This window comes from Sapajus apella, unplaced genomic scaffold (genome assembly GCF_009761245.1).
Source record: "Sapajus apella isolate SASKATOON/1434 unplaced genomic scaffold, GSC_monkey_1.0 scaffold17, whole genome shotgun sequence".
NCBI lineage: Eukaryota > Metazoa > Chordata > Mammalia > Primates > Cebidae > Sapajus > Sapajus apella.
The window spans coordinates 4380498-4407367 of record NW_022436957.1 but is presented as its reverse complement, the minus strand read 5'-3'; the positions used below and the strand labels follow the sequence as shown (position 1 = coordinate 4407367).

At 38.0% G+C, this 26870-nt stretch overlaps 1 protein-coding gene across 1 annotated transcript in view; it reads left to right on the top strand.

The window, feature by feature from the left end:
- ANOS1 (anosmin 1) overlaps positions 1–26870 on the top strand; it is a 192645-nt gene that overhangs the window by 138529 nt on the left and 27246 nt on the right. Inside the window, exons 5-8 of the mRNA XM_032285867.1 lie at positions 1738–1922; positions 4344–4473; positions 19272–19477; positions 21454–21598. Of these exons, the coding sequence (XP_032141758.1) occupies positions 1738–1922; positions 4344–4473; positions 19272–19477; positions 21454–21598 (666 nt within the window). The remainder of the gene's footprint in view (positions 1–1737; positions 1923–4343; positions 4474–19271; positions 19478–21453; positions 21599–26870) is intronic.

Genomic DNA, 26870 nt, shown 5'->3' with positions numbered 1-26870 from the left:
TAATCATCAAAGTCAGGGTACCCGCATTGCTATGGCTATGCACTGAGAAGAAAAGTATAGGATACAAGCTTGAATGAAATGCATGTCATGACAGAACAGGAGTCAAAGACTGACTTGGTGAAGCTCCAGATCCACCGGGAAAGCTGAGGATCTTAGAATAAGAATACCCAAGGAATTTGCATATTTATCAAAACCACCTCTTTTCTCTAGCTCTTTATGTGGCCTTTTCTAATATGAAATGTAGAAAGAAGCAGATAATTCAGAGAAAAGCCTGAGATCAGATCGTTGCCCCAGGCAACTAATTTAATATTCCTTAGACTCAGTTATCTCCCATTCAACATGTAGATTATTAACCCTTTAACCACTTCACAAACTCACACTAAGGATCAGGTGAGACAAATTTATTGTAAACTAAAGGTCACTACTCAGCCATGACCCATCAGTAATAAGAAAGGAGAAAGCAATAGGTACAGTAAACATTTTCTCTAGAAAATAGTTTTTTTTTTAATCAATTACTTTTCACCATATATAAATATGCTTTTTAAATATTATTCAATTCATCCATCCAAATCTTTGATGACTTTAATTTTTTCTTAAATAAGACATCATGAATTATGATCAAAATGAAATAAGAGTTGAAACTCAACCATGTCACCAACATGCACCAAACCTTATTTTCATTTGGTGTTTGCACATTTTCCAGTTTCTTCTGTGTTTAAACTTACAAAATGGAAGAAGAAATCGAGCATTCTTAACTAGCCTTTCAAATGAGAGTTTTCAATGCTTTCAGCAAATGACCATTGTGGACAGAAAATGATATTAATGGTAATTGGTGTTGTAGGTATTGATGGAACTCACCATCATAGTGCCATAGATTCTGACTCAGTTAGTTTTGCATATTCTATTAGTATTATAAATGCCTTTACAAATTCCCTTTCTGAAATGCCTGCTATTTTAAACTGTGGTTCTTCAGTACATCAGTTGCCAGACAACTTGCATGTACAGAAGGCGAGAAAGAAATCAGAATGATTAACTACTTTAAAATGAAACACCTGTGAGAAACTTTTGAAGCAGTGCACTCACTCATGCCAAAACCAAACATTATAAATTCATCATTTTTCAATGTTTAACCATCAAGACTATAGGGAAGTGCTTGAGCAATCGATTATGGAATCCAAAAGTCTTGAACTTTGGAAATCACTCTTTTAGGAGATTTCACATGAAGAGATTTCGCTTTGAAGTGTTTTTCTTCCTTAAATGGAAAACTTCCTGAGAAAGACGGAAGATAAAATCTGGAAACCATGTTATAATGACCTTAGAATATATCAATAGACACAGAGCATGTTAAAAAATGGGGAAATTACTTGAAACTCTTTATAATGATCTCCTAGTGTGAATTCCATGTTAACCTCAAGTGAAACAACCTTGTAACATGATTTATTCAGAAGAATGCACATGAAATGATTGCTCTAGAGATTACTAGGGAATAAGCCACTTGTTCAGAATCAGGAATCAATTTAGACTGTCAAAAAAAAAAAAAAAACCAAGAAAAGAAATAGCTAAACTGAGTGTCACAAGATTTCAGATGTGAAACCCTGTATAGAGAGGCCACTTTTATGAAAGGAAATCTCAGTTGTCGTCAGATCAGATGCATCTCTTCCATACTTGTTCTTCCTGAACTTTTACTTCAATTTGAGTCACACGCAGATTGTTTTAATTGACACGGTCCTGTTTCAGGTGTCCCCCTGAAGCCCAGAAAAGAGTTACGATTTACAGAACTGCAGTCTGGACACCTGGAGGTTAAGTGGTCCTCGAAATTCAATATTTCTATTGAGCCTGTGATCTATGTGGTACAAAGAAGATGGAATTATGGAATCCATCCTAGCGAAGATGATGCCACTCATTGGCAGACTGTGGCCCAGGTAAGAGTTTCATATACACTTTGATTTTCATCCTGGAGATAGTGTCTACTACACACATACACACATTAAGTTAACTTGCTGTGCCTCAATATAGCTTGACTACAGAAATTACTCAAATATGAAATGAACATCATAGGGATCTGCTAAAGAGAGGATGAGGTTCATAGATAACAAACGAATGTGCTCAGAAACTCGACCCTTGGCTTAATTTGTTCAAATACACATGGAAGGGAGATAATTTTATAATCTGATCATTCACATGTATTTTCTGTAACAACCACAGTTCCCTCAGCTAAACTCAAAGCCAACTACAGTAAGGGAAATGCAACATTATGAAGACTAATTTGACACTTAATAATCTAAATGTCAATGCCTTCTCTTCTGTTTCTCCTGCATTTCCACCTTTATTCCACCCACAGACTTTAGGAGCATGGAGTAAGATTTGTATCACAAAATTACTTAGTGGGACATAACCAGCAGCCCATAAATCTTCACTAAGTGCTTTCTTCTTTGTCTTAGTCAACTTAAAAACTGATATACCACCTGCATGGCAACACTCCCAGAGAGTGCTTCCTCCTATTCTGTCTTGTTGATGAGAAAAGCAAAATATTTTCTTTCTTTTTAAGAGCTGTTAAATGCACTACCAGCTGCTACCCCCACACAAACAACAAAAAACCCCTACATGGATATAAAAAGTAACAGATTCTGAATGTGAAACTGTTTCATGCCTTTAGGTAACTAAAATGCCTTCTTCACATTTATGTCTATGGGAAAAATTCTCACCTTAAGTTGATTAGATCATTTTTTCCAAGGACTAGATTCCTATTTTTTTTTTCAGTAAATATAAAATAAATGTCAATATTTGGGTGTTTGAAAGAAGAATATTTTCTAAATAGTAGTATCTCAAAGGGGTTAAACACTAAAATAAAACAATGTAATGACCCCAAAATAAATAAGAAGGCTGTTATAAAAACACACCACCACCACTAAATTAGGGAAAAAAAACCTGGTCAAATAAATTTAGCAATTCTATTCTATACCTATTTTATATTTTTAATATAAACTTTTTTTAAAGTTTGCTTCAGTAAAACATAAAGCTACTCAGAATACAGCCTGAAATTCCATTTGATTTGCATGACATGCTTTCATAAATCATGGTACAGATTCATTTGTAATTTTTCTAAATCACTTAAAGATTTATGAAGGTAACTGACAATAAGATCATCTCTTTTATCTCCAGAATATTCTTGGAAAGTGAAAAGCTCTTTTCTTGTTGTTGGTATTATATTTTCCTGTTAATGCTACATGTAATACTTCCTTCTCCGCTAAATGCTGTGGATACCATGCTGACTTTAAGCTTTTTAAGTGCACAGCTGAAATTCTAAATGATAAAGTTGAAAATGTTTTCTCAAAGTCTGCCAGATCAGGTAGAAAGCTATATTTTCAAGTTCATATTCTTCCTTTGATCTCATAAATGTTTGGCTTCTTTTAGATATTGATATAAACATGACAGTCATTTTCACATTAAGTTATTATAAGCTGAGGTTATAGCATCAGTTATTAGAAACTGAAGTTTAGTAGTGTTCAAATCCAATCCTATTTCCCTAGTTTCATCCACAGATCCAAGTTGAGTTCAGCACCTGGTGTAGATGAGGGAATAGACTGTAGGTGGTTATTTCTTGGAATTCAAGGCACAGGTTTTCAGATCTACCAGTGGAAACAAAACACAGAACTTTGTTGAAAGCAGGTATATAGTATGAAGACTGTTAAAGTTATTTGAAATCTTAAAATTGTAGCACTAGAGACAGCAAAACCTTCTGATCTTCCCCAGTGTCTATTTTTTCTTTTGGGCATTTTATTGAACAAATATATGCTAACACATCTCACCCTTTAAGATAAGGATTGGTTCTTCACAGATGTTATGTGATATACTCAAAAGTTTGTTTAAACAGTGGCTTGCATTATCATTTACTTTCAGAAATTGTTAGTGATCTTTAAGCATGTGGATTGTTATACCTATTTTTACAGTTATATTTGGCATGTGAGTTAAAAAGATATTTTATTTCTATAATCTGAAGATTATTTCATCTTCTTGTCTGTAATGTAACGATGACTATACATATTCCCTATTGATTGAATACCTCAAATGCTGTAATTACTCACCAGATTTAAAAATAGCCCAAGCTCTTGTCATAAGGTTTTGACTTCAAGAAATGTTTAATTCTTTGGGGTGAAATATCAGTGGTTCTTCGATCCCTGACAGCTCTCTTCATAACTGGCCATGATAAGCCCCTCTTATCAGGAGGAAGATAGCCTGAGTTGCACTGGGTGATGGGTTAGTATATTTTTTTAAACAGATCCAACCAACATGTCAGAATAAAAATTGACATGTTCCCTGTGCTCTGTGACATGTCCCCTCAGACCACAGACGAGCGAGTTCAACTGACTGACATAAGACCCAGCCGATGGTACCAGTTTCGAGTGGCGGCTGTGAATGTGCACGGAACTCGAGGCTTCACTGCCCCCAGCAAACACTTCCGTTCTTCCAAAGGTCAGCCTTCCTTTTCTTCCCAGACACGGGATACTCACTTTGCTCCCAGGCACACATGGAATGCAGATTCACTGTCTCCATGTTCATATTTATGGTTAGTTAACAGGTGGCTTTGCTGTTTTAGAGAATGGGAGCAGATGTGTTTGAAGGTACTGTGTACATTTATGGTTAAGGACAAAATTGGAATTTTACCTGCAATATATCATGGAAGATAATATAAGGGAGTTTTTTTAAACTTTGAAATGGTGGGGCATTTTCATTATCAACATCTGTTTAGTTTTTGCTTAAAGATATTCTGTATCAGGCACCATTCAATGATTTTCAAAGAGAAAGCCTGAGTTTTAGCTATTCTAGACAAAATAGCCTTTCTTGAAATGATTTTAAGTTGAGAATGAATTTAACTCCTACCTTTGCTTCATAACATCTAGAATTTAAACCCCTCTGGAGTCAGTTAATCATCACTATAATTTTGTTCAGTTCCGACTGCATTGATATTTTAAAACCTCTGTGGAATCAGATGAACAGTGTGTTACATTTGTGGTTAGTTTAATCTGTGATGGTTGAAGGACATAATTTGACCAGCTATTAATAATATCTTCAGGTTTCTTTTTCTACTTGTGTCCATATGGCTGTGTGCCTTCCAAATTAATTAGACATCTGCTTGACTAATTATAAGGATCTGGTTTCATAAATACAGATTAGTTATGTTGTTCTCTTACTAATCACGAGTTATTGCCTTACACAGAATCTAATTTAAATTTATTTTATTTTATTTAAATAAATTTATTTATTGTGACATTAATGAATAATATAACCCTTTACATTTAAAAGCTTCTTTAAAAAAAAAAATAAGGGAGGAGGGCTTTTTTTTCCTCCCCAGGGAGGCAAATTTATGAACTAAGCAAACTTTAAAGTGAAACTGTAAATAAAGACATCAAATCTTGTCTTAGGACTCTGTCTCCAACTGATATGAAAATTTAGAGAGGCAATTGAAATAAATAATTAATTGTGGGTTAGGAGGTAGTGATCAATAAAAAGCCTCAGAATGCTTCACCTTGAGTTTCATGGTTCAAATGTGATCCAGACATGTTCTGGTCAAAATGTGTTACCATCTGTTCAGTTGCCTGCAGGATCTGGGCTGGTGCTCTGTGAACAAGACTGCAAATTCAGACATCAGACAGAAGTGGTACTCAGCCTCTGGAGACAGATGCTTAATTAATCTCCTGTAAGAGTTGTGGTGGCACCTCTTACCTAGTGGAGGTGAGCCCGGTGGTTTTGCTCCCATGATTTGTTACAGAGCCTTGCTATCACAAGATCCTCAGGATCTGGGCAGAGATCCTTTGACAGCCCCAGGGTCATGAAGGGTGCTAACTGAAAGTAGGAAGGCCAAGTGGTTCTGATACTTCCTAGTACATTGGAGCAACTTAATAATCTAGAATGGGAGCTGCATCTCCCAAATTTAAGTGGACTTTTATTGAATGAAAATGCAGCTATTGCAATTATCATTAAAATGTTGTTCTGTCACTCTTACAAATACACCCAAAATTCATACTTCCATATGTCTCATTGTGAGGAGCACCCCAAACTTCAGTTCTTGCAATTTTACAAACCAAAAATGTCTGCACAGAATTTATGGAAGATTCCATTATATTTTAAGTGAAGATGAGTCCCAGAATGACAGGAGTTTAGCATATCAGCCAAAAGGTGGTAGACATTCCCTCTATGATATCTCTAAAGTAGACTTAATCACTAACAAGGTGGGGCGACATCTTTCCAGACTTTTCTCATTCTCACCAAACGTTGAAAAGAGCCTCACTGGGAAAAATGTTTTAAAGAACTTTATTGAAATATAATTTCTATACCATAAAATTCAGTGATCTGTAAGTGTACAGTTAAATGATTTTTAGTATTTAGTGACTTGTGCAGCCATCACCATCATCTAGTTTTAGAATGAGTCCATCACCCCAATAAGATCCTTCATGTCTTAACCAGAAAAATTTAAAGGTAGAAATAAAGTTAATTTTGTGTCTTTTGCCTCTTTTATTACCCATGTATCTGAACTGCAATCCTATAGAATGGGGAGTATCCTGCAACTTGATACTTAATCTATTCCTTAGAAAAGCCTATCTGAAAAAAAAAATTTAAAAAAGGCCAAAAGCATAGCAGTCACAGTGATCAATAAATGATTCCTCTGTTTCTGGAAATACAAGCATCCCCAAGGAAATAAAGGACTTTCTCTTTAAGAACTCTTTCTCTCAATAACCTCCAGTTGAGCAATCGGCAATGCTGCTCTTGCAGCAGTTTGTGGAAAAAGAGGCTCGCAGTCATTCTCAACTGTAAACATTTTCTACAAGGCACCGCAAATCCTCAGATCCTGCTTCATTCACCTTTCCCTGTGTTCCCCCTAATCAGCTCACTTCTGGCTTTAACTGGGAATATTGTATTAGCTTCCTAATCACATCCCCATTTCTGCCTCCTGGCTTCTGCCTTAAGGCTTCTGGACTCCTGTTTTCTGATCATGGCCCCTCATTCCTGCTTCTGGATCTCCACTTCTGATTCCCAGGTTTCAGAGACTGGTCTCTCATCCCTGCTTCTGGATTTCCACTTCTGGATCCCCCTTTCCTTTTAGTCCTCTTTCAACATAGCCATCTGAGTGACCTTACTAAAATCTGAACCACTTCCCTTCAGTTCTTTGTTCAACGTGTCCCAGCGACTTCCCTCATTCAACTCAGATTAGAAGCCATGTTCTTTACAATGGGTTTGAAGACCCAGTTGACCCACCTTTCTCCTTCCTTTCAGACTTCATTGCTACCCTCCCTGTTTTCCTGCTCAGCCCCTAGGGTCCTTGGTGTTCTCTGAATACTGTAATCTTTCCCTTGCTTCAGGATATTGGCATTTACCTCCTACTGGACCTGGGAATGCTCTTCCTTCAGATTGTTGAAAGGCTGGCTGACTCACCTTCTTTATAAAAATATCTTTTTTCCAGCAAAACCATCTTTAGCCATGCTACTTATATGTATAAACAAACAAGCAAACAATCCACTTTGCTCGTGTTGTATTTTTGTTCCTACTTTCTGTTATAACTGTCTACCCTACCTTAGTATTTTACTCATTAATCTTGTCCATTGTTTCTCCTTGCATCCAATTAGGATGAATGTGTGTGTCCGTGTGTGTTTCGTAAGACCAGATATGATTTCTTTTTTACTTATTATTCCTACTGCTTAGAACAGTACCTGACACATATAGTAGCTGCTCAACAAATCTTTTTTAAATATATGAGGAAATGAAACAGGAGTAACGAAAAGAGAAGGTAAAGACAAAAAATTTTGTTGTTGTTTCAACCTTTAAATTTTATCAATAAGGCATGAAGGATCAATCTTTCTGGGTTGATGGACTCATTCTAGAACCCAGTGATTCTGATGGCTACACAACACAGTAAATACAATAATGTCAATGAGCACTTGAGAGAATTTTATGATATGGAAATTATGTATTTCAATAAAGTTATTAAAGACATTTTTTCCCCAGTGAGGCTCTTTTCTACATTTGATGAACTTGAGGAAGGTAGGGAAAGATGTGACACCATCTTGCTAGTGTAATGGTTAGGTCTCCTTTAGACACATCCTGGAGGAAGTGTCTTTGACTATTTTACTGATTTGTTAAACTCCCATCATTCTGTGGTGCATCTTTACTGAAAACATAATGGAATCTACTATGAATTTAGTGCTTACATTTTTGGTTTGTAAGAGTGCAAGTACTAACATTTGGGATGCACCTCAAATTGAGACATATGGAAATGTAAATTTTGAGTGCAGTATTAGTCTGTTTTCACGCTGCTGATAAAGACATACCCAAAACTGGGAACAAAAAAGGCTTAATTGGACTTATAGTTCCACATGGCTGTGGAGGCCTCAGAATCATGGTGGGAGGTGAAAGGCTCTTCTTACATGGTGTCGGCAAGAGAAAATGAGGAAGAAGCAAAAGCAGAAAAAACCCCTGATAAACCCATCAGATCTCGTGAGACTTATTCACTATCACAAGAATAGCACAGGAATGACTGGTCCCCATGATTCAATTACCTCCCCCTGGGTCCCTCCCACAACACGTGGGAATTCTGGGAGATACAATTCAAGTTGAGATTTTGATGGGGACACAGTCAAACCATATCAGGTACATTTGTCAAAGTGAGAGAACATTTTAATGATGACTGCAGTGTTTCAAAAAATGGTGCCGTTTCATTCAATAAATGCCCATTTATCCCTGTTTGCTCCAGAAATGAATCTGTGCCAGTCTCCCAGTGGTTTAAAATTACTTTTAAAAAACAATCACCACTTCCAATGTAGTAGTCAGTGCAAGGAGTAAGCAATTATCTATTGTATTTGGTTTGGGTAGAGAGACAGCTTTGATAAATTAAGGCTGGGCCAAGGAAAGTGGGAAGGGTTTTTATTTTTTTTTTCATCTATCATGAATACCTTAGCAAATAAAAGTAAAATTAAACAGAAGAAAATGGAAAAATGAGTTCCATTTAGTTTGGGCTCACTGCATAGGATTCATGGGCTATAAAGCTGATTTTCATGAAAAAAGCAAACATCTTGTCCTTATCTTCTTTATAGTTATTTTAAAATACAAAATTAGTCTATGTTTGCCAAAATGGATTGGCTACTATTTAATTTCTTCTTAACTCATTTATTTTTGCATAACTTAGACCTAACTAAACATATCTATTTTTGTAGAAAATTCTAAGTTATTCATAGATTAGTAAAATAGTTTCAGGCTTTTCCTTTTCCTGGTGAATACCATTTCTGAATATTTTTATTGCTAACTCTTACCTCTCCCAGAAAAAAACTGCATAAACATAGAATGGGCAAAATCATTAATTTTTGTAAGACTTTGGGATAATTTTTGTATTTGCTTATTCTCTATACTGTATTTCCTCCTGGTGCTTGAGGAGGGAAATTGGCTTCAAAACTAAAAATGAATAATAGTTTAATGGATTAATGCCTAGTGCTCATGTCTACTTTTTGTCTCTTTATTTAGAATGTGAGACAGCATCCTTGTACATAGTAAGTTACCTTCACAGGTCACTCCTAGGATAAAGTATTTTTCTAGCCATCAGTCCTGCCAGATCCTAGGGTCTACCTAAATTTTTCTATCCCGTTCCATTTGGAACAAACAACATGAAACCTCTGAGCACAAGGTGTTGATGTGTCTGCATATTCCTACAGAAGTTGAATTTGCTGCTATGAAACACAAATCTCGACAACTGAAGATTGCCCATCAAAGATTAGACACCTTCAGAAGCTGATCCAAGTGAAGGCTTTGAGTGTGAGCAGTTTACTTAGGAAGTGATCCAGGACTGTGGTAGGTAAGAAGGAAAGCAGGACAGGGTGTAGAAGGAATACAATAAAGGGTGAATTATTTACCATAGGCAACCTAAGCTTCCTTCCCACAGGCACGCATGACACACCTCAGAACTCCCCACTGGAGGGGGTTAAGGGTATTCAGTCAGTCTCTGTCTGCAGCCGTTTTAGCTTATCTGGTCTGCATGCTGGCAGAGCTTGCTTTGAGCCCAGACACAGCCATAGGTGAGGAGCTGTGGGAGGTTATTCAGAAGTTGAGCTGATGTTTCCTGAAGCAGCAAAGCACAAGAAAGTCGGAGTGGGACCCTGAAAACGCCTGTTGTTTACCTCTTGTTTAACTTGACATCGGTGTGATTCCTGCTGCAGAGTGGATCTAATACATTTTGAATTATGGTTTAAAATAAATATGTTAATAGTTTCATGAATAAAATGTGGTGAAATCATGAAAGGAATCCTCACATTACTAAATATTCCTAATCTTCTTCCTCTGTGATACAAAGGTAATAATCACAGGCATCCCTTTCTAGTTTTTTTTTCTCTCTCTCTAATTTCCCAAAATTGGACAAGCTTTTTGTCCATTTCTTGAAATAAGAAGACCACTAATGTCTAACCATCAGCCCAAATTTTGTGAATGACCAAGTTGGAGTCAGGGTTACAAATATAAAAATACTTGTGGGCTCCATGTTGCAGTTGCTTATCTTTTTTCAGTAAATTGGTGTTTAACCTTTCCTTGATATTGCTAATACTTAACAAATGAGGAAAAAGAATACATATATTGCATGCTTAGTAAAGTAGCCACTACCTATTACAAAATAGTATTTACCAGTTTTCTGAGTTTGGGAAATAATGTGTTTTTTTCTGGCTACTATGACCATATCTACGTGTCAATATGGATAGTAAAAGAAGGAAGAGTTTCAATTTTGTGGATTGTATAAGGCAAAATCCAAATTCGTTCATTTGATACGTTGCAAAAGCAGGCAACCCTGTGTTTGTTCATTTGAAATTAGCCAATATCAATTCGACATTATGAAATAACACACCTTTAAGGGAACTTACGAAGAAACATATAAAAATCCAACTTCAATTATCATTAACCTAGCATATTATCTTTTAGACATTATATTCATTTCCTTCCGAATTCCAAGTTTTCCTCATTTTCCCATGTGCGTAAGATACATTACAAAGGAAAAGGAAGCAGACAGCATTGTTTTCACAGCATATAAGTATCACACTAGATGTTATTCCACGCATGCATTACAGAGTGTCAGTAAAACTAGAGCAGACTTCACTGATGGTAATAAAGTTCCCTGTTGCCCCGTGGGGACCCATGACTTTTTACTCTGTTCCACAGCTGCTCAGGATGTGCCATTTCCAATGGGCAAAATGCTTGGCTGGACTTATGTCCTGAAACTATTTAATAGTTGGAAATTTGCCTGCAGTGTAGCTTCAGCAGCTTTGCTAATTTTTTTTTTTTAAGGGAGAAGGACACTACCCCAACTGCTAAGTCTGAAAACAAACAAAAAAAAAGTTTAAATATTATTGGAACCAAACTTTGTATTTAGTTGAAAACTGTGTGACACGGTTATATTATTGTTTTTAAAATACAACTACACTTGACCAAAGTTATACCAAGTATGTATCATAAGTATTCCTTATGAGGTATTCTTATGATGCATTTCAGTGGGAATTTTAATCTATAGACATTATTGTTAAAAATGAAATAAGTAAAATCAACATTCATTTTCTTGAAATAGGTATTGCTTTCCATGTGCACATGTGCATGTTTCTTTATGATGATCGAGACAACAAATTGTTGCTCTTTATAGCCTCTTGGGTTTCTGTATTTAACAAATAGTGTTGTCTTGAAAACATGGAGGAACCTGCCTCAGAAAAAGTGATGGCATTTCTTCTGGGACAAGCAGAAGTGCTCTTTTCCCATGAGATTAATGTCAGTGCAATAATAGGCCTGCATTTCTCCAAGAGTGTTAAGTGATTTTATTGTCACTTTTTCCAACATAGGTCCAAAGTATTTCCATTGTGTCAAACATTTGTGCTTGTTATTTTGCCTGTTTGTGGCATGAAACACAAGAGGTTAAGTGATGAAACCTGAAATCTGTCTTTCTGAAATCTAAATGTTCCATCTTCTTCTGCTGAAAGCACCACATGTGATCATCAATAAAAGGAACTTTTTTTTATTTTTTGGGATAGAGTCCCGCTCTGTTGCCAGGCTGGAGTGCAGTGGCGTGATCTCTGCTCACTGCAACCTCCACTTCCTGGGTTCAAGCGATTCTCTTGCCCCAGCCTCCTGAGTAGCTGGGACTACAGGTGTACACCACCATGCCCAGCTAATTTTTGTATTTTTAGTAGAGACAGGATTTCACCATGTTGGCCAGGATTGTCTCGATCTCTTGACCTCATGATCTTCCCACCCCGGCCTCCGAAAGTGTTGGGATTACAGGTGTGAACCACTATGCCTGGCCAATAAAAAGAACTATTTTTCTCCAAGGCTCAAATTGCATATACATGCTAAATATTTAGCATATTTTACATTGGTAATCACACAAATTGTATAGAGTAGAAAGAGCTAATACAGCCTTCCTATTTCAGTTGTCTCTGAATGTGCTTGCTCTCTGAAGTGTGTTTCTGCAGATAATTGTGAAGATCCTAAGGAGGGAGTTGGCATCAAACAGAAGGAGGAGTGAGCTGGGAGGAAATGCCCTGATTTGAGACTCAGAGGAAGGGTTAAGGGAGCACTGGTCTTGTGGTGTGATTCCCATCCTCTCACTTGAAGAGTTAGTAAATCAAACTCTGCTCTTGAAGTAGTGAATCAAACTGTTATCCTCAATTTCCCCATCTCTAAAATGAGAACAATAATGTTAACATTTAATAGACAAAATACACCTGTATATTTGTAAAATTAGGGATACAATGCTCACGTCGAGTTTCCTACACCGAATGGTATCACACTTTTTAAAATTCTCCCAATCAAGGGAGAGCAATCTGTGGCACAGAGTCCAAATTTGGCCTGCCACCTATTTTTGTGAATAAAGGTTTATTGGAACATAACCACGCTCATTTGTTTACATATTGTCTGTGACTGCTTTTGAGCTATGAGGGCAGAGTTGGGTGGTTGTAACAGAGACCATATGGTCCACAAAGCCTAAAATCTTTACTATCTGGCCCTTTCCAGAAAAAGCCTATCAGTGCCTGCACTAGCCTATTGTAACAGACACTTTTCCCATTAAAAGGCTTTGAAATTTTACATTCTGTAGGGATATTGTCCCTCATTATGATGGTGGAATGTAACATATATAGAGTGTGGGACATAGAGGTGTGTATTGTTAGACCTTCAAACCCATCTTTCTACTCTCATTTTTCTTCTCACAGTCCTTGTTCTGCCATCAATGATGAGAATGACCTTGGACATATCTCTTTACCTCTCTGACCCCTAGAACTCTCACCAGTTAAAAAAATGTGAAATAAGTTGTAACATTCCTTAGAGCATTATCATAACATATAGTATAGAGTTTCCCCTTCTGGATTTTCAGGCACTATCCATTTATGCATGTGTATATCTATATAAGTATATGTGTGTGTGCACTTATATGTGTGTGTGTGTGTGTGTGTGTGCGCGCGTATATATATATATATGTATATATATATAAATTTCACATGGAACTCTCCAACTACATTTCAAAATTCTAAAACAATTAAAACATTATATGAAAGAAAACACTCTGTATAATTCAGGCAAATGAATATATCTTGTTTTATAATGTAGGGAACCAATTCTCAAGGCACAGAATTGCTTAAATATAGAAACTTGTTAGGACCGAGTAAAATGCTTCAGATTAGAGAAACTGGATTGATGCTGTCTCGCCTGAACCCCATAGTGAATAGGTGGATAAATGAATGGCTTGTTTACACAGTAGAATCACGGCAATAAACAGGTGATCTCGGCCATTCTCTTTTGGTTTTGTTTTCTATTTTTTCCTGTTTTTTTTAAAAGCCAGAATCTCACTGTCATCCAAACTGGAAGGCAGTGGTGTAGTCCTAGCTCACTGTAGCCTTGAACTCCCAGACTAAAGCAATTCTCCTGCCTCAGCCTCCTGAGTAGCTAGGACTATAAGGCACACGACACCATGCCCAGCTAATTTTATCTTTTTTCTGTAGAGACATGGTCTTTCTTTATTGCCTAGGCTGGTCTTGAGCTCCTGGCCTCAAATAATCCTCCTGCCTCAGCTTCCCAAAGCACTAAGATTACAGGCATGTGTCACCATTTCTGGCCTGGTTTTACAATTTTATAGTGATTATTTTGGGGGAGAAAGCAATGGGAGTGCCTCATTTTGGTAATGGAAGTATGCCATTTTGGTATTGTAAACTCAAAATGGGGCTTCCTTTTGAGAAAATGTAAAGAAAATATTATTAATTCATATCTTTAAAAGCATTATTTTCTCAACTGTTGTTTTCATAAATTGTGTTGTTTCATGTTTCATAATGTTTCATAAACTAGATGATGTTATTCTGGATTATTATAACATCCAAGAAAAATTTTCCAGGGCAGGAAATGATGTAATGAATAACATAAATTAAAGGAGATGATCAAATTCCTACTATCAGTGGCCTTCTTAGATGTTGGAGTTTCTTTAGAAGGAGAGATTATTTTGAGCTTTTCCTTATGAGGCTAGAATATCTGCAAAATTCATGGGACTACTTATTTTCAGCATATAGACATCCAGGTGCATTGCTGAGAACGCAAACGGCTATTATTATGTTCACACATTCGAATTCTTCTCTTGCCTTGAAGTGATGATTCAGTTGTAAACTAGGTTTCCTCCCAGGAAGGTTGGTAGCTCCCTTTTGTAGGTTAAGGATTGACTCCTACACCAGAGGAAGTGGTGTTGCTTTAATTATTTTATTTCAAACTGGAAAGAACACTCCTTTGATTTTGCAATTCACTTTAGGATTTTGTGATTTAGCAATTCTGATTGACAGGGTATGAACCTGCAACTGAAATATCATCTTACAAATCAAAGCCAACATTTAGGAGAAGCCTGTGCTTCATTCATATATTCATGCAGCAATTGCTTACTGAGCACATACTGTGTGCTAGGTGCTCTTCTGGACTCTGGAGATACAGGTGTGAAAAAACAGACAGACATTACTCCTCTCAGGGAGCTTTCATTATCATGAGTAGAAGCAGACAGCAAACAAGGTAACTAATGTGTCAGTTTGTGTATTAGGGTTCTCTGGAGGGATAGAGCTAATAGGATAGATGTATATATAAAGGCAAGTTTATTAAGGAGTATTGACTCACACGATCATGAGGTGAGGTCCCACAATAGACCATCTGCAAGCTTAGGAGCAAGGAAGGCAGTCCAAGTCCCAAAACCTCAAAAGTAGGGAAGCCAGCTCTGCAGCCTTCAGTCCTGTTCAAAGGTCCAAGTCCCAACGCTGAAGAATTTGGAGTCTGATGTTCGAGGGCAGGAAGCACCCAGCACGGGAGAAACATGTAGGCCAGAAGACTAAACCAGTCTAGACTTCCCATGTTCTTCTGCCTGCTTTGATTCTGGTCACATTGGCAGCTGATTAAATGGTGCCCACCCAGATTGAGGGTAGATCTGCCTTTCCCAGTCAAATACCTTTCTCAGACTCAAATGTTAATCTCCTTTGGCAACACCCTCACTGACATCCCCAGGAATAATTCAATCAAGTTGGCACTCAGTATTTGCCATCACGGTAATGATGGCTTCAACAATAGTGAAGCAAGGGATAATCATGGTGATTTTTTTTTTTTTTTGTAAATGAAGAAAAGCATATGTAGCTGTTTTAAATAGGGTCACATTTGGTAGACCTGTAGCAGGAAAGGAGCCTGCTGTGGGACATCAGGGAAAGTGCTAAGGCAAAGGGAGAGGAAAAGCCTCAGTAGCATCACAGTTTTCCTCTCCAAGAAATATCATGAGAACCAATGTGGTGGGACTGAGGGGTGGAGGGGATAAAAGGAAAGGCGTTTGGAAGTAACTGAAGCATGAGTTGTAGGGCATTCAGGAGACTCCTAGTGTTTTTACCCTAAGTAAAGAGATTCTGTGCACAGGAGTGACATGGTCTGTGCAGTATAAGAACCATCAGACTGCTGTTCTGAGAAAAACCTCTAGGGAGGCAGTGGGGAGCCCTTGGCAGTAATCAGGGAAAGGTGATGTTGGCTTGGCCCAGGGCTTTGGAAGTGATGAAAGGCAGTTAACTTCCTGTTACACTTTGAAGATAGTACTAACACAATTTGCTCAAGGGATGTGAGTGGAAAATAAATGTAAGATTTCAAGGGTTGGGGGCAGAGCAACTGGAAAGAACAATTCCCATGTACTGAGATGTCAGTGGTAGACTATGTGGTGGGATATGTGTTGGTGGTGAGCTATGCATAGGGATCATGATTTTGCTTTGGGACACATTAGTTTTGAGATGCCTCTGAGACCTCCAAGTGGAGCTACTGGAAGGTATTTTTTTAGTATTGATATTTGAATGATTGGATCTGCATTCAGGGGCATGGTCTATGTTGAAGACATCAGTTTGAAAATTATCAGCACAATGACTTTTTAAAAACTGTGACACCCAATGAGATCGCTAGAGAGTGAGTGTAGATGAGAAGAGAGAGGGCCCTGAATTCAGGTGCAGAACAGTCTCCTGTCTAGAGATGATGGGATGTTAAGGATCATGGAGCATGCGGCTGAGAAGTAGCTTCCGTTGAAACTGAATGAAAATCCAGTAAAGGCCGGGCATGGTGGCTCATACCTGTAATCCCAGCACTTTGGGAGGCCAAGGCGAGTAGATCACCCAAGGTCAGGAGTTCAAGACCAGCCTGGCAAACATGATGAAACCCCCTCTCTACAAAAATACAAAAATTAGCCAGGCATGACGGCAGTTGCCTATAATCCCAGCTACTCAGGAGGCAGACGTAGGAGAATCTCTTAAACCAGGCAGGCTGGCAGAGATTGCAGCGAACCAAGATTGTGCCATTGCACTCCAGCCTGGGTGATAGAGTGAGACTCTGTCTCAAAAAACAAAACAAAACAAAACAAAACAAAAACCAGTAGAGTAAGTGTCCTGGAAACAAATGAAGGCTGCATTTCTAAAAGAAGGAAGTGATCAGTGTTGTGAATATTGATGACTGGGGGAGTCTTCAGATGGCTCTGCCAAGTGTCCATATTGGGGTGCTTCCCATCCTGATAACAACAGGAGAAAACATTTCCTTCTTACATATTTGATGTTCAGACCTCATGGTTTGTAGCCACCTCATGCAGTACTTGTCTACTTTTGATCTGCCGGCCATCTATCTCAGTATTACTTGTGTGTTTCATGTAAAATATACATACTCCTGGGTCCCACCTGCACTCAGGGAATCAGCATATCTCAGTATAAGTCTTGGACATTCCAGAGATTCCTGATGTTGATTGAGAATGGCTTGACTCAGAAATACCATTTGATCCAGCAATCTCATTACTGGGTATATACCCAAAGGAATATAAATCATTCTGTTATAAAGATACATGCACACTGTGTTCATTGCAGCACTATTCACAATAGCAAAGACATGGAACCAACCCAAATGCCCATCAACAGTAGCCTGGATAAAGAAAATATGGAACATATCCACCAGGGAATACTACGCAGCCATGAAAAGGAATAAGATCATGTCCTTTGCAGGGATATGGATGGAGCTGGAAGCCATTATCCTCAGCAAACTAATGCAGGAACAGAAAACGAAACACTGCATGTTCTCAGTTATAATTGGGAGCTGAAATATGAGAACACATGGACACATGGAGTGGGAGCAACACACACTAAGGTCTGCTGAAGGGGAGGCAGGGAGGAAGAGCATCAGGAAGAACAGCTAATGGGAGCTGTGCTTAGTACCTAGGTGGTGGGTTGATTTGTGCAGCAAACCACCATGGCACACATTTACCTCTGCAACAACCCTGCACAGACTGCACGTATATGCTGGAACTTAAAATAAAAGTTAATTTTTTAAAAAAAGAGAATGATTTGACTAACAGTGTCACATAATATGCTTTTGATTAGCCTCTTACCTAAAAAATATCATGAAGCTTTCTTATTCTAGAAAATAAAAGAACTAACCTAACTAAATGTTCAGATACTATATATGATAGAGGAAAGCAAGAAATTTCAAAAAATAACTTATGTTTCCATCATTCCAAAACCACAAACGACTGAGAGTAAAAACATGTTTTTTTCCTCCACTCTTCTTCATTTGTATCAAGTTAGATATGACTTTTTTGAGCTTCCAACACAGATGGTGTTATAATTAGAGTTATTGACAGCATCTTCCTGTGATGGCATCTTGAAATGAAACCCTTTGTAAATCACTGGTAGTGAGCAGCATCTCCACTTGCTCAACTTATAACAGAAAATGAAGTAAAGACCCTCCAACTTTTCTATATTTAGTCTTCTTCAAATATGAATTTTCAATGGAGACTTGTGAGGTGGTAATTCCAGCACCTCATCTTTCTCTTGACAACTGAGAAGGTTTTCATTAATAAGACAAACCAGAAATGGTACAATCACAAAAATGAATGCTGTCCGTAAGTCATCCAGTGTGCAATGTGGGTAAAAAATGGTGCAGGTTTTTATTTTTTTCTTTTCTGATTTCCCTTTATTGCTCTTAGCTGATGCAAGAATCACTAGCTACAGGGCACGAAGATGAAAACAATTGCTTGTGTGAGCTGAGTTTCTTTTTCTTTTCAGAGTATTCAAAGGTGATTTTCTATTGCTTACCTATTTAATGTCAATTCACCTACATTGAATTTTACTGTATTTTACTGAAATGTATCAATTTCAGCACAGTAAAAATTTGGCTGGGTTGCCGTGGTATGAAAATGCCTAAAATGATTCTTCTGGATTACAAATTTGGACCAAACAAATTTATCTTACTGTTTTGTAGACTATGTTTTAATTTGAGGCTTAACAAGGAGATCTTACTTAAAATACTTGTTTTTCAGCTTTGCTTTCCTTTTTTTTTTTTGGAGGCAGTGTCTCATTCTCTTGCCCAGGCTGGAATGCAGTGGTGCTAATCACAGCTCACTGCAGCCTTGACCTCCCGGGTTCAAGCCATCCTCCCACCTTTTTCGAGTAGCTGGTGCCACAGGTGTGCACCACCCTGCCCAGCTAATTTTTTATATTTTGTAGAGAAAGGATTTCACTGTGTTGCCCAGTCTGCTCTCAAACTCCTGAGCTCAAGAGATCTGCCCGCCTCAGCCTTGCAAAGGGCTGGGATTACAGACATGAGCCACTGTGTCTTTCCACCCTCATTTTCAGCTTTTCTACCTATAAAAAGCAGTGCTTCACATGTTGACCATGTAGTCATTGTATGTCCAGAGATGTTAGTTTTGTGGAGTCATATGATGTGTCTTTGTACTGGGATTTCAGATCCGTCTGCCCCACCAGCACCAGCTAACCTTCGGCTGGCCAACTCCACCATCAACAGTGACGGAAGTGTAACTGTCACTATAGTTTGGGATCTCCCTGAGGAGCCGGACATCCCTGTGCATCACTACAAGGTCTTTTGGAGCTGGACGGTCAGCAGTAAGTCTCTTGTCCCAACGAAGAAGAAGCGGAGAAAGACTACAGATGGGGTGAGTGGGGACTGGAGGAAGGGCTACTCTTCCCGCAGAGGGTATTTCAACTCAAGGCAACTGGCCTGAGGAGAGGCCTCTGCTGAACTGAGAGATGCCATAGATGCTGGAAAGCTTCCCTCCCATTCATTTCTACCAAGGAAGTTCACGGAATGCAGGGGCATGCCAGCTGCTTTGCCTTTTATATTTTGGGAAGAAGCAACTACATTTAGACCAATGACCTATTCTTATCTAAATGGCAGTCACAACTCTGGAAATCAAAGGAACAATTTAAATGATAGCCTTCTTATCTGTCTGGCCATAGAAAATGACATCATGCAAAATGTGCTTTACTTTTAAGTCTTTCTTTCTTTTTCTTTTCTTTCCTCTTTTTGTTTTTTTAGAGAGAGAGATCCTTGTAAATGGAAGAGTAGATGTTCATAACTTTTCTGTTGTGAGGTTTTCCATCTGTAATCTAATCACTGGGCAATAACAGCTTAGGAAGGGCACGTCTAACAATGTGTTCTTCTCATTGATTAAAAGGATCTGGAGTGGTTTATTTGTCAGATGCCAAGAAATAAAATCTTCACTGAACCATTTTCTGCAGTGAGAGTCTTATGATAGCACACATCTTGTATTATTTGAAATGCTTACTGCATAAAAATAGTTATTTGGATTCCTTTTAGTATACATTCCTTTATCTTGTCATAAAATTTACATTACCACCTTTTCTCATCACTTATAAAGTTGAATTCCATAGATTAAAAAAAAGTTTAGAAACAAAAAGATAGGAAGAGTACTTTTTGCACCAAAGATTTCAATATCTGTGTCCCTTAGAAATGTAAAACATGTCTCAAAAGGCCTGTATCATTGATATTTAGCCATTATACTGTGGTCACTTTATTTTTATGAAATTTTATGACAGTTGCATTTTTCATATTGAAAGATTTTGCTACCAGTGACAATGGTAATGCACACTTATGAGCTGAAAGAGCTTAAATTGGGGAATCACGTAGGAACCTAGAGCAAAAAGTGACATGATAAAATGGTGACAGGTCCTGCCCTCCAGCTCCCTGCGCAATTCATTATGACAGAAAATCATGAAGCACCTTGAAGCATTTTGTCAAGTTAATTTTTCTTTTAGGTAGAAATTTCCTCCTAGAAAATTTAGAACAGAATTTAGTACAGAATATCAAAGAATTACAATTAGTGGCAATTGATAATTTTTAACAAAATTTAGAACAGAATATCAAAGAATTATAATTAGTGGCTATTGATAATTTTTAACAAAATTTAGAACAGAATATCAAAGAATTACAATTAGTGGCAATTGATAATTTTTCCAGGTATGTGGCAACATAAACCTCTTTTACTTTATTATAAACAGTTCTCTTTCCTTTGAGAGGTAGTGCCTCAGAGAGGAGAGGGCTCATAATGATTCATTTCCATGGTACCTGAGAGCAATAATTGGTTTAGAAATGGTATTTTCAAAATACATTTGGCCTTTCTATGAAGTTTATTTTTATTTTTTATTTCATTATATTTTTTGAGATAAGGTCTCACTGTTGCTCAGGCTGGAGTGCAGTGGTGCGATCACAGCTCACTGCAGCCACAACTCCCCGGGTTCAAACAATCTTCTTGCCTCAGCCTGCTGAGTAGCTGGAACTACAGGTGCATACCAGCATGCCCAGCTCTTTTTTTTTTTTTTAAAGAAACAGTCTCGCTATGCTACCCAGGTAGTCTCAAACTCCTGGGCTCAAGCCATACTCACACCTTGGGCTCCCAAAGTTCTGGCATTATAGTCAGGAGCCACCACACCTGGCCTGAAATTTATTTTGGTCAGTAGTAAAACTGAATTTTCAGATCCCAAAGATATAGAAAAGTTGGCAAAAGAAATCAGAAGTTGGTATGCTTCATAATGACACAAGAGATTTTGCAATGAAGATGAGACATGGAAGGTTTGTAATGCATTTTGGGTATATTCTCTTAATTTTTAGTTTCAAAATTCTGTGATCCTGGAGAAACTTCAGCCAGACTGTGACTACGTTGTGGAATTGCAGGCCATAACGTACTGGGGACAGACACGGCTGAAGAGTGCAAAGGTGTCCCTTCACTTCACATCCACGCATGCAGCCAACAACAGTAAGTGACTGTGTCATGTTTTTCAAGATGGTTGTGACCTAACAGGTGCTACATCACATCAAGGCACAATGGAGGGAGAGTGAGATTTTGATCTGTAATAATTACCTGGCAAATCTTCTTATCCACATGCTCGTGACTATAGCATTTAAACTATGATGTACAAAACAGTTTGACTTTTGAATTCTTTCTTAAGGTGTAGGTACAATTTTGGTGTTGTAATGGAAATTTAAGAAAACTTATGTCTCACTCTAACAGATTGACTATTTTTCTGTTTACATGACTTGCACATATGCATACTTGTTTTTATTGTTTCTGTAGTTTTGTTTTTTGTTTTTTTTTTTTTCTTTTTGAGACAGAGTCTCGCTCTGTCACCCAGGCTGGAGTACAATGGCATGATCTCAGCTCACTGCAACCTCTGCTTCCCTGGTTCAAGCCATTCTCCTGCCTCTGTCTCCTAAGTAGCTGGGATTACAGGTGCATACCACCATGCCTGGCTAATTTTTGTATTTTTAGTAGAGACGGGGTTTCACCATGTTGGCCAGGCTGCTCTCGAACTCCTAATCTCAGGTGGTCCACCCGCCTCAGCCTCCCAAAGTGCGGGGATTACAGTGTTTCTATAGTTCTGTATACAATACACTTATCTTTGTGTAAATATTTCACATATTTATCTCCCAAATAAAAATTGGGCACTTTGAAGGCAGAGACCAAAATATATCATAGCACTGGGAATAATGTGTGTGTATACACGTGTGTGGGTAGGAGCACAAAAACTAGTGTGGCATGCTTGTGCTTCTTAGTACTACGTAGTGGTCATAATTATTGCTTGAACGTTTACCTAATATTCCACTGAGTGAAATTATTAAATCATTCCCATATTGCTTTTCCTTATTTCTTTTTTTCTTACCTAGTGTGTTAGTATGTTTGCTGGGAACTGAGCAAAACAAGAGAAGAGTCTTATATGACATTCAGCCCTGAGTCAGAGAATAAGTTACTTGATGTTCCTGGCTTTGTTCAAACGTGGATACTGGTCAGAACTGACATGTAGAGGCTCCTAGCAAGGTTTCGGGAAACTAGGACAAATTAAATGAGAGTAGGAGGGAGGAGGCCTTTGTCTCAGGGACTCCTTCGATGTTGATTTTTTTTAGGCTGGCAGGACCCCATCATGGTGGCTGCCTTTGATCAGGGCAGTGGGCCTTGTTCAGAAAGAGAAGAATGTGTTAAACATTTGTCTGAATTTAGGAAAGGCAATGCTGGCCCTGCAGAGTGAGACACAGGGGTTGCTCATAATTACCTTCCACCCATGGGAAAACGTAGGAGCCAAATGGGCAGGTTTGTTTGAAATAATGCTTCCAAAAGTGATCCAGAAACAGAGATTTCTATCTGTTTGAGAAATAGTCTCTTTGGAGATCAAAGGGACTTGAAATGGTTGATTTTTATGTGAGTCTCAGTACAATATAACTTTTACCTAAAAGTTCTGATGGAAATATGTTTAGTAACCTCATTCATTTTTAATCCATTAATCTATCTGCTCATCACATTGAAATTGTATGCCTATGAATTATGACATTACTGTGTCTAATGCCAGGAATACTATATTATATTACACATATATGTATACTATATGCTCTAATACACTGTATGACATATATGTTCCATAATTTCCTATAAATATAGTGTGTGCATAGGTATATATGTACATATATGCATACATATACATGTGTCTACAAATACAAACATGCATGTAACTATACACACATACATATTCATACACAAATGCACGTATTTACACACATATACATTTTTCCTAGAACAATGATGTATTTTGGTTTCTGCCTTAAAAGTGCCTAATTTTGAATTTACAAGATAAATATGTAAAATAATAAGAAAGATCTGTGTGTTGCATACAGACAGAACTATAGGAAACAGTGGAAGCAGAAATGACCAACATGGAGGTGGGGAATGAGAGTCACATCATCCCTCATGAGGTCATGAAAAGTGAGCAATCTGCAGGCTCACAAGGAAGAGATGTCATTCCACACAAATGCAGCATCATGGATGAGTACGGAGAGTTAGAGAAGTGCATCACATGGGCAGAGAACTCACTGAGAGAAAAGAATGAATGTGGATGGGCCACTGGTCTCTCCCCTGGAGGTCTCATTGAGTTGCAGGGATTTAACCACCATCTGTGTGCTAATGACGCCCTGCCCTCCCACCCTGACCACTCTTTGAACTCCAGAGTCCTACATTCAGTCACCCACTTAGCACCTCCACTTGGATGACTTGCAGATATTTCAAATAAAATGTTCAAACATGAGCTCTAGATTTTCCCCCTTACCTGTTCCTCTCCTGGGCTTGCCCGTCTCAATAAATGGCACCAACATTCACCCTTTTGCTCAAGCCAAACATGCAGAAGTCATTCTTCATTTTTCTCTGTTGTTTCTCTCTAGAAATCCAATTCTTCAGGAAGATATTTTGTCTCTAATTTCAAATTCCATATGGAATCTGTCCAGTTCTTTCCCTTATTCAGCCTATTGTCTTCCCTTTCCCACAAATTAAAATAGTCTCCTAATTAGTATTTATGTTTCTGCTCTTTCTTAAATATCCATTCTGTAGAGAGCAAAGTATTCTTTAGAAAATATCAGTCTAGTTATAGCTCTCTTTTTGGAGTTCCACTCTCAAGACAGCTACATAGTTAATCTTCAGTTCTCACTTTCCCCCAAAAATTCATCCTTCACTATATTCTTCTATATTCCTTCTCAACCCCCTTCTCACGCCAAAATCCTTTAAGCTTCAGCTTCATGCAAGAGCCGTCCTTCTCTACTGGTGGTGGGGGTTTTATCTGTTGTATAAAATAAGCATGTCTTTTGGTCTCCTGGTTCTTCCAATAAACAACATTCTTTCCCCCATTAGAAACTGATATGGGATTGCAAATTCCCATAATTTAATGTCTGTTACTTTCCAGAACCCAAAGCAAGCAGAAAAAAAGTCCAACCTTAACTTGTCCTTGTTGAGGTTACATTATCTAGAGCCTCGTCATGGTCCAGTCCACAGACAAAACTTTTATGGAACCCTGGATCTCTGTAGCATATCCACAGCTTCTTCATTCTTCCTGGGGCATCCCCATACAAAAAGTCCAACCTTAACTTGTCCTTGTTGAGGTTACATTATCTAGAGCCTTGTCATGGCCCAGCCCACAGAGAAAACTTTTATGGAACCCTGGATCTCTGTAGCATATCCACAGCGTATTCAGTCTTCCTGGGGCATCCCCACACAACCTGTTAACTCGGGGAGATCTTCTTTAATTAGCTCCTTCTTCTGCCTTCTCAAGTATGATTATAAACCTTTTTCTCTCCTTTAAGCCACATTGCACTTGGAGTGTGCAGTCTAGTCTAAATCCTTTCCTCTCAGTAAGCCATGCAGTTCCCCATAAATACAAACATATCTATTCTCATGTCCATGTTTATGTTCACCTGTCTTCCGTATTCTAAGGAGGAGGCATCCTTCCTTCTCCATGTGGTAGACTTCACCATGTGATTTCTAGACCCATTCCTTCCCAATTCAGACACCTGCATCCACTGAAGTCAAATCTCATCTAGCCAGAGACCATGGATTTTCTATCTGTGTGGTCACGGCATCCATCATAATCCCTGTCATATAAACACAGCAACAAAAATATTTGTGAAACCAAGATAATTATTCCCTCTTTTGCCTACAGCCTCAACCTATTCCTCTCCACTGGCTTAATCTGCTCAGCTTCCAGTTCTAAAGCAAACCTTTTCTTGATGCTGGTTTCATTCTAGCTACCATCTTGTCTTTCTCCTTTCCACATTTTTTCTCAAGCATCTACAATCTATTTTTCAATCTCACTTTTCCACCAAATCTGCCCCTGCTAATTTCTAAGCCTGGTGAATGTTTTCCATTCTAATTTTATTGACTCTTTCCGATGAGTTTGTCCTTGTTTTACTACACTTTTTCCATTACTACATCTTAACCTTTGTGTATTTGACTCCTAGGTGTCTTCATTTTTCTCATACCTCTTCTTAGTTTCCTTGTAGGATCTCCTGCCTCCATCCAGCTCTTGGACATTGGAGTTCTCCAGGGTTCTACCTTATCTGCTCTGACAATTTAGTCACTACTTACTCATGGTCCATTCCCGGTGACTCAGATCCAGCCTTGATTTCTCCACTAATACCAAATGTCTCTACGCTGTCATTGTCTGTATCTGAACGTCACACAGGCATCTCAACCTCAACATATTCCAAGTTGAACTCATTCCCTCCACTTACAAAGCTTAATGGTCCCATGCATTTCTCATCTCCATTGAGGTTACTACTGACCAGAAACTTGGGAGACTTCCTTTTACCACTTGTTCACTTCAGTTTGTTTCTAGGTCCTGAAATGCTTTCAAGACTGACAGCTTTCTTGAATTTTCCAGGAACATAGTAAGAGCTCAGTAAATTGATTGTAATTCAGCTGAATGCAACTGCCTTTCCATTCAACCAGCTCTATGCCACACTGTAACATTGCAGCTTTCTTAAAGTTTCATCTGCTATAGTCATAAATATTAAAGGGGAAGAGAGAAAGAAATGGCTTTTGGTCTCATCTTGCAACAACCAAGGTTGGACATCTTTTACAAGCCATTTGCATATTTTAACTGTGTCCTCCAAGAGTTTGTGTTTTCACTTGGTTGAGTATGCCAGAGGAATTCTCTTTACTAGTGGGAGTTTTTAGCCAGATGGGGAGACACTTGAATTATGGTGGTTAAATGAACAAAACAGGCAGTTAAATGAAAGAAATCTATTTCATTGGATTTCATTGGACTGGTTGATTCTCTGTGTTAAGGTCCTTTGCTAATTATCTTTTAAAACTAGGTAATACCTTACCTGACCAATTAAGAGATATGATAGTTATTCTATCAAAAACCACTTTATTCTAAGGACTGATTCCTCTTACATAGATTCAGAAAAGGAATAAAAGACAAGTAAGAAAAAAATAAGTCATAGTGCAGAGTACCTATAGTAACACATATTGTTTGGGTCTCAGGTGATTCCACAGAACAGAATGACTTTTCAACAGATTATGTAGGATACAGTTGAATGTTTGTCAGGATTTTATATCCCAATGTTCATAGATAATCTCATAAACACTAGTCTATGACTTTTATAAGAACATTATATATTTCATCACGAATCAACTAGAAGTAAAGAGTAATTACAACGTTATAGTATAAGCAAGGGAAATTACATTTTATAGGAGGGAGAGTAGTAAATGT